This window comes from Ranitomeya variabilis, chromosome 1 (genome assembly GCF_051348905.1).
Source record: "Ranitomeya variabilis isolate aRanVar5 chromosome 1, aRanVar5.hap1, whole genome shotgun sequence".
NCBI lineage: Eukaryota > Metazoa > Chordata > Amphibia > Anura > Dendrobatidae > Ranitomeya > Ranitomeya variabilis.
Window position 1 is genome coordinate 1,060,381,792 of NC_135232.1, and position 13,470 is coordinate 1,060,395,261.

The window sequence follows — 13,470 nt, forward strand, 5'->3', positions numbered from 1 at the left end:
GCCGCCGGTTCCCGGCGAGAGGATGCCGCCGCAGCGCTTTTACGGCTGCTAACGGACCTCCCGGCGGATAAGCCCGAGGTACCTGGAGCCGCCCGATCCTGACTCCAAGCCTCACGTACCGGGCTCCGAGACTTGCTAGCAGCCGAGCGGCGTGGTCTCTTCCGGACATCCGGTACCCGGTCTATGGAACCCTGCAGCGGAAGGGGCGGTGACAGGCACCTCTGCGGCGTCTTCCTTCTGGAACGGCTAGGCGGTATTACCGCCATGTTTTCTTCAGGAGCGGACAGCTGTTCGCGGGGGCTCGTCACCGGAGGATTTGAAACATCCTCCGAAGTTGTAGGTAGGGAGTTAGTGGCCAAACATCGTTTTAACCATTCTATCCCATCTTCTTTACCGGCTCTTGCAAGTAGTTGCTGAAACAGGGCTTCCATTTCTATGCAGGATCTTCTGTTCCTTCGTTTCACCGACGGCTGAGGTGAAATTCAAATTGCAGGGCTTTATATAGATTCTCTAAAAGCCCGCCAACCAGCGTTATCCAATCAAAATGCTCCTTTTGAGCGCCAAAAACACTGTTGCTAACCAGAAAAACCTTGCTTCTGGCAGATAAACAGCCAAAGCTTACTTAAGCCATTTTAATAAATATAATTAAAATAACAATTAAAATATTATTCAGGGCTTGTGAGGCCATGGGACGCCCCCTATAATTTCTTATTATTGACGGGGGAGGGCTAACATTATCTCAGTAAATTAGAATACTTTATAACACCAGCTTGAAAAATGATTTTAAAATCCGAAATGTTGGCCTACTGGAATTGACAGTTATGCGCAAAAGTTTACATACCCTGGCAGAATTTTTGCTTTCTTGGCCTTTTTTTCAGAGAATATGAATGATAACGCCAAAACTTTTTCTCCACTCGTGGATAGTGGTTGGGTGAAGCCTTTTATTGTCAAACTACTGGGGTTTCTCATTTTAAATCATAATGACAACCCAAAACATCCAAACGACCCTGATTAGTGATGAGCGAATATACTCATTACTTGAGATTTCTCGAGCATGCTCAAGGGTCCTCCAAGTATTTTTTTAGTGCTCGGAGTTTTCGTTTTTCTTGCCGCAGCTGAATGATTTACATCTGTTAGCCAGCATAAGTACATGTGGGGGTTGCCTGGTTGCTAGGGAATCCCCACATGTACTTTTGCTGGTTAACAGATGTAAATCATTCAGCTGCGGCAAGAAAAACGAAAACTCCAAGCACTAAAAAATACTCGGAGGACCCCTCTGGTGTCTCTCATCTTCTTGACAATACCCCATATATTCTCTACGGGGTTAAGGTCAGACGAGTTTGCAGGCCAATCAAGCACAGTGATACTGTTGTTTTTACACCAGGTATTGGTACTTTTGGCAGTGTGGACAGGTGCCAAGTCCTGCTGGAGAATGAAATTTCCATCTCCTAAAAGCTTGTCGGCAGAGGGAAGCATGAAGTGCTCTAAAATGTCTGGTAGACGGCTGAGCTTACTTTGGTCTTGATAAAACACAGCGGACCTACACCAGCAGATGACATGACTCCCCAAACCATCACTGATTGTGGAAACTTCACACTAGACCTCAATCAGCTTGGATTGTGGTCTCTCCACTCTTCCTCCAGACTCTGGGACCTTGATTTCCCAGGTCTAGTGTGAAGTTTCCACAATCAATTTTTGATGATATTCTAATTTTGTGAGAAGCACCTGTATGTGTGAGTGCTGGGGCCCAGCGAGTCTTACATACAAAACGCACCTTTAGGCTATGTGCACACATTGCAGAATTGCAGCAGAAATTTCCACGGCAATTCTGCAACTCCCTGCCGCGGGTATAACGCATGCATTGGCATGCGTATTCCCGCTAAACACTAGGTTGCAGAATGAACATTAGCTTGCAGGATGCTAGCGTTTTCCAACTTTTTACCATTGATGCTGCCTATGCAGCATCAATAGTAAAAAGATATAATGTTAAAAATAATAATAAAAAAAAATCATGATATTCCCACCTTCCGGCGGCCCCCGCAGCCTTCCTGCTCCTTGCGATGCTCCCGTTCCCAATGATGCCTCGCAACAGTGACCCCAGAAGATGTAGCATCACGTGAGACTGCACATCATCACAGGTCATTGTCGCAAAGCATCATGGGGAACGGAAGCATCATGAGGAGCCGGAAGGCTGCGGGGGCCGCCGGAAGGTGAGAATATAACTATTATTTATTTTAATATATATATATATATATATAATCAGTGCCTACAAGTAGTATTCAACCCCCTGCAGATTTAGCAGGTTTAATAAGATGCAAATAAGTTAGAGCCTTCAAACTTCAAACAAGAGCAGGATTTATTACCAGATGCATAAATCTTACAAACCAAAAAGTTTTGTTGCGCAGTTAAATTTTTATAAATTTTAAACATAAAAGTGTGGGTCAATTATTATTCAACCCCTAGGTTTAATATTTTGTGGAATAACCTTTGTTTGCAATTAAAGCTAATAATCGTCTTTTATAAGACCTGATCAGGCCGGCACAGGTCTCTGGAGTTATCTTGGCCCACTCCTCCATGCAGATCTTCTCCAAGTTATCTAGGTTCTTTGGGTGTCTCATGTGGACTTTAATCTTGAGCTCCTTCCACAAGTTTTCAATTGGGTTAAGGTCAGGAGACTGACTAGGCCACTGCAACACCTTGATTTTTTGCCTCTTGAACCAGGCCTTGGTTTTCTTGGCTGTGTGCTTTGGGTCGTTGTCTTGTTGGAAGATGAAATGACGACCCATCTTAAGATCCTTGATGGAGGAGCGGAGGTTCTTGGCCAAAATCTCCAGGTAGGCCGTGCTATCCGTCTTCCCATGGATGCGGACCAGATGGCCAGGCCCCTTGGCTGAGAAACAGCCCCACAGCATGATGCTGCCACCACCATGCTTGACTGTAGGGATGGTATTCTTGGGGTCGTATGCAGTGCCATCCAGTCTCCAAACGTCACGTGTGTGGTTGGCACCAAAGATCTCGATCTTGGTCTCATCAGACCAGAGAACCTTGAACCAGTCAGTCTCAGAGTCCTCCAAGTGATCATGAGCAAACTGTAGACGAGCCTTGACATGACGCTTTGAAAGTAAAGGTACCTTACGGGCTCGTCTGGAACGGAGACCATTGCGGTGGAGTACGTTACTTATGGTATTGACTGAAACCAATGTCCCCACTGCCATGAGATCTTCCCGGAGCTCCTTCCTTGTTGTCCTTGGGTTAGCCTTGACTCTTCGGACAAGCCTGGCCTCGGCACGGGAGGAAACTTTCAAAGGCTGTCCAGGCCATGGAAGGCTAACAGTAGTTCCATAAGCCTTCCACTTCCGGATGATGCTCCCAACAGTGGAGACAGGTAGGCCCAACTCCTTGGAAAGGGTTTTGTACCCCTTGCCAGCCTTGTGACCCTCCACGATCTTGTCTCTGATGGCCTTGGAATGCTCCTTTGTCTTTCCCATGTTGACCATGTTTGAGTGCTGTTCACAAGTTTGGGGAGGGTCTTAAATAGTCAGAAAAGGCTGGAAAAAGAGATAATTAATCCAAACATGTGAAGCTCATTGTTCTTTGTGCCTGAACTACTTCTTAATACTTTAGGGGAACCAAACAGAATTCTGGTGGGTTGAGGGGTTGAATAATAAATGACCCTCTGAAAAGACTTTCACAATTTAAAAAAAAAATAAACAAAGAAATAACATTCTTTTTTGCTGCAGTGCATTTCACACTTCCAGGCTGATCTACAGTCCAAATGTCACAATGCCAAGTTAATTCCAAATGTGTAAACCTGCTAAATCTGCAGGGGGTTGAATACTACTTGTAGGCACTGTGTGTATATATATACATATATATATATATATATATAGTTAGTTAGTTAGTGTATCCATACATACAGGTGTATGGTTCCCAGGGCCTGGAGGAGAGTCTCCTCTCCTCCACACCTGGGTACCAACTGCACATGATCTGCTCACTCTGCGCATGATGGACATAGCCCTATGCGGAAAGTAAGCGGATCAATGCATTCCTATGTGTGCGGAATCGCCGCGATTCTGCACAAAGAATGAGCATGCTGCGGATTTTTCCGCGATGCGATTCCGCCGTGGAAAAATACGCAGCATTAGCACTGCATTGCGGAATCCCATTGAATTCCATGGGCTGTGTTGTGTATGCGTTTTCGTGTCAAAAACACATACAATCCGCAACTTGTGCACATAGCCTTAATATAATGGTCTGTCCCCATACACATGTATGTTGTAGGCAGCACATCCGATATTTACACAGGCAAATGTGCTGCCAATATATACGCACGCTAAATGGGTACAGAACCTGATATTAGTGGTGTGAATGGGCCTTAAAACACTCGCCAAGTACCGTTAACTTGAAGAAAGTTATTCAATGTTTTTTATGGGTTGCGCTCTGCCTATGTAAATGTACTGGCTCATCCAACGCCGGTATCCACTAGTCTACTATACTATACTAGATCTAACGCATTGGGTATTCTAGAATATGTATGTCCACGTAGTGTATTGCCCAGTGACGTAGTATATTGACCAGCCCACATAGTATATTGCCCAGTTATGTAGTATATTGCCCAGTGACGTAGTATATTGCCCAGCCACGTAGTATATTGCCCAGCCACGTAGTATATTGCCCAGCCACGTAGTATATTGCCCAGCCACGTAGTATATTGCCCAGCCACGTAGTATATTGCCCAGCCACGTAGTATATTGCCCAGCCACGTAGTATATTGCCCAGCCACGTAGTATATTGCCCAGCCACGTAGTATATTGCCCAGCCACGTAGTATATTGCCCAGCCACGTAGTATATTGCCCAGCCACGTAGTATATTGCCCAGCCACGTAGTATATTGCCCAGCCACGTAGTATATTGCCCAGCCACGTAGTATATTGCCCAGCCACGTAGTATATTGCCCAGCCACGTAGTATATTGCCCAGCCACGTAGTATATTGCCCAGCCACGTAGTATATTGCCCAGCCACGTAGTATATTGCCCAGCCACGTAGTATATTGCCCAGCCACGTAGTATATTGCCCAGCCACGTAGTATATTGCCCAGCCACGTAGTATATTGCCTAGCGACGTAGTATATTGCCTAGCGACGTAGTATATTGCCCAGCGACGTAGTATATTGCCCAGTGACGTAGTATATTGCCAAGTGACGTAGTATACAGCACAGAGCCACGTAGTATATTGCCCAGCCACGTAGTATATTGCCCAGCCACGTAGTATATTGCCCAGCCACGTAGTATATTGCCCAGCCACGTAGTATATTGCCCAGCCACGTAGTATATTGCCAAGCGACGTAGTATATTGCCCAGTCACGTAGTATATTGCCTAGCGACGTAGTATATTGCCTAGCGACGTAGTATATTGCCCAGTGACGTAGTATATTGCCAAGTGACGTAGTATACAGCACAGAGCCACGAAGTATATTGCCCAGCCACGTAGTATATTGCCCAGCCACGTAGTATATTGCCCAGCCACGTAGTATATTGCCCAGCCACGTATTATATTGCCCAACATATACTCACCTTCCGCAGGCGCGTTGTAGTTCTGTCGCTTGTGTGGGGTGCAGCTTTCGGTCCCAGGATGTGATGACGTCGCGGTCACGTGACCGTGACATCGCGGTCACGTGACCGTGACGTCGCGGCAGGTCCTTTTCACACAGGACTTGTGATGCCGTCGCGGTCACATGACCGTGACGTCATGGCAGGTCCTTCTCCCAGACCATCCTTGCCACCGGAACGTGCCACTTGCATGGACCGGCCGGAGCATCGCGAGGAGCGGGAAAGGCGGCGGAAGGTGAGTATATAATGATTTTTAATTTTTTTTATTTTTAACATTAGATGTTTTTACTATTGACGCTGCATAGGCTGCGTCAATAGTAAAAACTTGGTCACACAGGGTTACCCGCAGCATAACGCGGTCCGTTACCGCCGGCATTAACCCTGTGTGAGTGGTGACCGGAGGGGTGTATGCGGGCGCCGGGCACTGAGTGCGGGGAGTAAGGAGCGGCCATTTTCTTCCGGACTGTGCGCGTCGCTGATTGGTCGTGGCAATGGTCGTGGGCGTTTTGCCACGACCAATCAGCGACTTGGATTCCATGACAGAGGCCGCGACCAATGAATCTCCGTGACAGAAAGACAGACAGAAGGACAGACAGATGGAAGTGACCCTTAGACAATTATATAGTAGATGTCGAGAGGATAGCGGCACACCACTGATGAAAAAATGAAGACAACTTTACTCAGGCATAGCAAGCCATATTAAAAACATGAAAAGCCTTACGCGTTTCAGGTGCACGCAGCACCCTTAGTTATAGGATATTCAATTAAAATCACAGCCAGAATAAATATCACTGAACAACCAATCACAGATGACAAATAATTACATATGCACAAGGTGTGGATGCAAACACAGCAGCAAGGAAAGCAAAAACACAAATCAATAAATCTAAAATAAATCCTTTCTTGAGTTCCTGCCCATCGGATATCTCGTGTCCAGCTTTAGGATCCAGAATGCCTCCCTTGAAGTCAATAGTTTTTGTTTCCACCCCGAACAGGATCTTTTCAAATGCATAAAAAGCAAAATGTGACGTCTGCTTGGTGAATATTCACAAAGTGTCTCCTATTATATCTAGCATCGGATCTTTAAACGAAAATTTGGGTTCATTGGTCGATAGTCATTTGTATCCATTGGTTGTCAGAATTCCAGGGTACCTTAAGGATACGTCTTCAATTTTGACAGGCATTTAATGATCTGTATTGGGAAGAAAATTATGGCTTTTTCACATGTGACGTAGTGAATCTTTATTCACCTCTCCCTCATTCTTTGGCTATTCAGGCTGTCCGTTATCATTTGGATCGTTACAGCGATTATTCTGCACTTTATTTATCAGATCGCTCACATATCTGCTCAAGTACAGGTCCTTCTCAAAAAATTAGCATATAGTGTTAAATTTCATTATTTACCATAATGTAATGATTACAATTAAACTTTCATATATTATAGATTCATTATCCACCAACTGAAATTTGTCAGGTCTTTTATTGTTTTAATACTGATGATTTTGGCATACAACTCCTGATAACCCAAAAAACCTGTCTCAATAAATTAGCATATCAAGAAAAGGTTCTCTAAACGACCTATTACCCTAATCTTCTGAATCAACTAATTAACTCTAAACACATGCAAAAGATACTTGAGGCTTTTAAAAACTCCCTGCCTGGTTCATTACTCAAAACCCCCATCATGGGTAAGACTAGCGACCTGACAGATGTCAAGAAGGCCATCATTTACACCCTCAAGCAAGAGGGTAAGACCCAGAAAGAAATTTCTCAACAAATAGGCTGTTCCCAGAGTGCTGTATCAAGGCACCTCAATGGTAAGTCTGTTGGAAGGAAACAATGTGGCAGAAATCGCTGTACAACGAGAAGAGGTGACCGGACCCTGAGGAAGATTGTGGAGAAGGACCGATTCCAGACCTTGGGGAACCTGAGGAAGCAGTGGACTGAGTCTGGTGTGGAAACATCCAGAGCCACCGTGCACAGGCGTGTGCAGGAAATGGGCTACAGGTGCCGCATTCCCCAGGTAAAGCCACTTTTGAACCATAAACAGCGGCAGAAGCGCCTGACCTGGGCTACAGAGAAGCAGCACTGGACTGTTGCTAAGTGGTCCCAAGTACTTTTTTCTGATGAAAGCAAATTTTGCATGTCATTTGGAAATCAAGGTGCCAGAGTCTGGAGGAAGACTGGGGAGAAGGAAATGCCAAAATGCCTGAAGTCCAGTGTCAAGTACCCACAGTCAGTGGTGTGGGGTGCCATGTCAGCTGCTGGTGTTGGTCCACTGTGTTTCATCAAGGGCAGGGTCAATGCAGCTAGCTATCAGGAGATTTTGGAGCACTTCATGCTTCCATCGGCTGAAATGCTTTATGGAGATGAAGATTTCATTTTTCAGCACGACCTGGCACCTGCTCACAGTGCCAAAACCACTGGTAAATGGTTTACTGACCATGGTATTACTGTGCTCAATTGGCCTGCCAACTCTCCTGACCTGAACCCCATAGAGAATCTGTGGGATATTGTGAAGAGAAAGTTGAGAGACGCAAGACCCAACACTCTGGATGAGCTTAAGGCCGCTATTGAAGCATCCTGGGCCTCCATAACATCTCAGCAGTGTCACAGGCTGATTGCCTCCATGCCACGCCGCATTGAAGCAGTCATTTCTGCCAAAGGATTCCCGACCAAGTATTGAGTGCATAACTGAACATTATTATTTGATGGTTTTTTTGTTTGTTATTAAAAAACACTTTTATTTGATTGGACGGGTGAAATATGCTAATTTATTGAGACAGGTTTTTTGGGTTATCAGGAGTTGTATGCCAAAATCATCAGTATTAAAACAATAAAAGACCTGACAAATTTCAGTTGGTGGATAATGAATCTATAGTATATGAAAGTTTAATTGTAATCATTACATTATGGTAAATAATGAAATTTAACACTATATGCTAATTTTTTGAGAAGGACCTGTATATATTTTTTTTATTTTTGAAATTTTTTTATTTATTTAGTTTTTTACAAAATCTTGGTGCTCCTATGGGCTCGAAATTTTCACCTTCGCTTGCAATTTTGTACATGGCTTGGTGGGAGGAACTTTTTCTTTTCAATTATTCTAATCCTTTTTCTGATATATTGGTTTGGCAGATATGTGGATAAACTGATCTTTATATATGGCAGGCTTCTACAGCAGATCTGGAAAAATGTCATATGTATCTTAATACTAAGGATTTGATTTAAATTTATTTTTTACGATCAGCGGTGTAGGCACAAAAGTTCCTTTTTTTGGATGTATTGTTAACGGGTGATTCCATTTCACATAAGATACATACTTCGGCATGCAGAAAAGGTAATTCAGGAAACTCTTACTACTTTCTTCCTCCTCTCATTGGAAACATACTATTAAAGCGATCCCACATGGTGAGTTTAACAGAATCAAACGTTTATGCTGCAATCAGGATATTCATATTCATATTCATGTTGTCACTGAACGTTTGATAGAGGTTATAATCGTCATGATATCAGATTCAGGTTTGCAGACAACCTAGATCTCTTGACACACAATATGTAATCTATTGCATCTGTTGTTTGTCGTGCAAAATGCAAAATGTTGGTTGCACGACACGAAATGTTAAGAAACATTTAGCCAATATTCAAAATAAAAATGCCGCTTACTCCGGTGCCTCCACACACTTTCTGAATATTCACCGGTTACGTCACACATTTTGCTTTTTATGCATTTGAAAAGATTTTTAATCCTATTCTGGGTGGAAACAAACAAACTATTGACTTCAAGGGAGGTATTCTGGATTCTAAAGCTGGACACGAGATATCCGATGGGCAGGAACTCAAGAAAGGATTTATTTTAGATTTATTGATTTGTGTGGTTTTTTTCCTTGCTGCTGTGTTTGCATCCACACCTTGAAACACCTAAGGCTTTTCATGTTTTTAATATGGCTGAATAAAGTTTATTTCCATTTTTTCATCAGGGGTGTGCCGCTATCCTCTGTTTTTCCTGTTTGGCTGTGCTCCCCAGCCTTGCGAGCACCCACCTGCCTTCTGATTTGGCTCTACCCATTTGGTGCCACATGTGGATCCCGTTGAAGCCCCCAGGCCTCCATCTCCTGTATACTATATGTCCGCCACACATATACTTTCCCGCACAAGAAACTGTGTGGCTGCCTGTAAGCAATAAATGGTTGACGGCTCAGATCTGTCAGCTTCACTGATCAAGTCTTGACATCAAATCAGGATTAGGATGGCTCATACAGGTTCCTGGGTGGGCTATGATAATTGCTCCAGGACATGAGGGTCCTCAAAGACAGCAGGAACACCCTGCTAGGACTTCAGGACTGGGGTTGGCACCCTTAGAACCCAATTAGACAAATGCTTATTCTTTTGGATGCGGTGGTTTTTAAGGCAGTAAAAAAATAATCGTCCTCGGCAGCACATTGTCCTGTGTAAACAGGAGACGTGCTGCCGATAATTTGATATTGTATGCACAGAGAATAATTGTATTAATAATAATTTTCTTTACATAGAATTCTCCTAGTCCCGTCTAAATGGAATTAAACTACCTGACGTGATCGGCTCATATAAATGGGTCGCAACTCTGCAAAATCTGAAAAGATAGCTAGTTCTGGAGGAGCGTTACTTGCACCTTCCCGTGTAACGCAGAGATCACACTTGCTCTTTGGCTTTCTGCACTAATAGGACGGGTCTGGCTGCTCCAGATCTGCTGGATCTTCATTACTAAATTGTGCTGGATCTTCATTACTAAATCGTAATGAATCGATAACTGTAACATGCAGATAGTTTTATTTTGCAAGTTGTGGTTGATTTTACCCCAAATATTGCAAAGGGGGCAATGTGTGATCAATTCCACACAAGCTTCCAAGCAGAAACCCCGCTCGTCGAAGAGTTAATATTGGCGGTAGGCGCGCGTCTGGGTAATGTTTGGCACATTATTTTGTTGGAGGCGCTTGTCTGGAAGCAATTGTAACCTATCCCTTTCTCTGTGATCACTGAACAGATGGTGGAGCGAACAACTTTGGACTGAATTTTTTAACATTTATCATTCTGTTCAACAATCTCATACCCATCAGTCTGCTGGTGACTTTGGAAGTGGTGAAGTTTATACAAGCGTATTTCATTAACTGGGTGAGTCGGCGATCAGTTTAGTGTCTCATTATGTACTGATTATTTACATATGCTGTGCGAGTTTTTAGCATGCCATTTAATAATGTAAATTTACCATCTACAGACATCAAATTTACTAGGACGACCCTGAAATGTATAATAATAAAAATAATAATAATAAAAATTGTATGTATGTATGTGTATATATATATGTGTATATATATATATATATATATATATATATATATATATATATATATATATATATATATATATACATACACACTATATATATATATATATATATATATATATATATATATATATATATATATATATATATATATATATATATATATATATATATATATATATATATATATATATATATATATATGTTCAAAATCGGAACAGCATCTTATATTACCAAACTGTAGTGCAGCGTCTTCCCAACCACTGTTGAAATGGTCTTTGGCAATAGATGAAAAAAGGAAAGACAGCACAAAAAAAAAAATGAAAAAAGGGCTTTAATGCCTGAGTCAGGCATTAAAGCCCTTTTTTCAATTTTTTTTTGCGCTGTCTTTCTTTTTTTCATCTATCTATATATCTATATATATTTTGTGTGTGTATATATATATGTGTGTGTATATATAATAAATATAAATATATATATATATATATATATATATATATATATATATATATATATATATATATATACATATATATATACATATATATACATATATATACATATATATACATATATATACACACACTCACCGGCCACTTTATTAGGTACACCATGCTAGTAACGGGTTGGACCCCCTTTTGCCTTCAGAACTGCCTCAATTCTTCATGGCATAGATTCAACAAGGTGCTGGAAGCATTCCTCAGAGATTTTGGTCCATATTGACATGATGGCATCACACAGTTGCCGCAGATTTGTCGGCTGCACATCCCAAAGATGCTCCATACAAGGCAGGATGGATCCATGCTTTCATGTTGTTTACGCCAAATTCTGACCCTACCATCCGAATGTCGCAGCAGAAATCGAGACTCATCAGACCAAGCAACGTTTTTCCAATCTTCTACTGTCCAATTTCGATGAGCTTGTACAAATTGTAGCCTCAGTTTCCTGTTCTTAGCTGAAAGGAGTGGTACCCGGTGTGGTCTTCTGCTGCTGTAGCCCATCTGCCTCAAAGTTCGACGCACTGTGCGTTCAGAGATGCTCTTAGGCCTACCTTGGTTGTAACGGGTGGCGATTTGAGTCACTGTTGCCTTTCTATCAGCTCGAACCAGTCTGCCCATTCTCCTCTGACCTCTGGCATCAACAAGGCATTTCCGCCCACAGAACTGCCGCTCACTGGATTTTTTTTCTTTTTCGGACCATTCTCTGTAAACCCTAGAGATGGTTGTGCGTGAAAATCCCAGTAGATCAGCAGTTTCTGAAATACTCAGACCAGCCCTTCTGGCACCAACAACCATGCCACGTTCAAAGGCACTCAAATCACCTTTCTTCCCCATACTGATGCTCGGTTTGAACTGCAGGAGATTGTCTTGACCATGTCTACATGCCTAAATGCACTGAGTTGCCGCCATGTGATTGGCTGATTAGAAATTAAGTGTTAACAAGAAGTTGGACAGGTGTACCTAATAAAGTGGCCGGTGAGTGTATATAACTGCTTTGAATTGCCCAACTCCTGTTCTGTTCTTTTGTATAGAAGCTGTATTGTGGCAGCCACTGGAGGAAGAAACAGCTGATTGGTGGGGGTGCCAGGTGTTGGACCCTCACCGATCTGCAAATATCCTATAGATTGGTCATGAAATAGCTTTGCCCTGACAACCCTTTTAATTTACTCTCTCCTAACTTTCTCACTCATGAGTCTTCTACATGAATGCTTGAGAACGACTGAATCAGAGAAGTCCCTGCTTTATCCTAATTGCCATATAAACTAGAAAATGATGTCATATTTAAAGACCGTCTTAAAGGCAATCTGTCAGAAGTTTTTTCTGTGAGCAGCATTATGTAGTGACTGAGACCCTGATTCGAGTGATGTATCAGTTACTCGGCTTTGTGCTGCTGCTTCAATAAAATCATATCATTAAGAGCTTCTCACTAGAGGTCTAGGTGTCTCATGCCATGTAGTCCAACCACTCTCCCACCAATGATTAACAGCTTTCTGCCTATGCAGTGTGTACAAAGAAAGCTGCCAATCAGTAATGGAGGTGGGGTTATACAGAGCTCAGAACTCAGAGCACTGCTAAATCTGCAGCAGAGAAAACTGTGATTTTGTGATGACTACAGCACAATAGTAAGCTAAGTGAGACATTGCCGGAATCAGGGTCTCTGTCCCTACATCATGCTGCTCTCAAATGGGATAGAAAAAACCTGGTGGCAGATTCTCTTTAATTAGAGATTACATATTTATGGACAGATATCAATAACAATGTGTTTATCTGTAGTGCGCATGTGCAGAAGGCATTGTGTGGAAATAGTTTCTGAAACCAAGTCTTCCTCACTTAAGTCCCATTCACATGTCCGTCTTCTACCCTTGTTTTTCATGGATAAAACACATATCATTATAGTCTCTGGGCAAGGTCATGTCTGTGTTTTTGTTTTCTTTAAAGCTGGTTGTTCTGGGGGGAAGGAGACTCCCTTTTTTTAATTCAATTAGGAATTAGAATAGCAAAAGCAAATGACTGGGGAAACCCAGCAGACCGCTGCCA

The 13,470-nt window shown here is 42.6% G+C and overlaps 1 protein-coding gene across 5 annotated transcripts in view; it reads left to right on the forward strand.

Annotated features, from left to right (window-relative positions):
* The window catches only part of ATP8A1 (ATPase phospholipid transporting 8A1), a 263,767-nt gene that overhangs the window by 129,885 nt on the left and 120,412 nt on the right, over positions 1–13,470 (forward strand). For all 5 annotated transcript variants that reach the window (XM_077279834.1, XM_077279833.1, XM_077279835.1 and 2 more), the window contains one exon: positions 10,634–10,761. In XM_077279834.1, the coding sequence (XP_077135949.1) occupies positions 10,634–10,761 (128 nt within the window). The remainder of the gene's footprint in view (positions 1–10,633; positions 10,762–13,470) is intronic.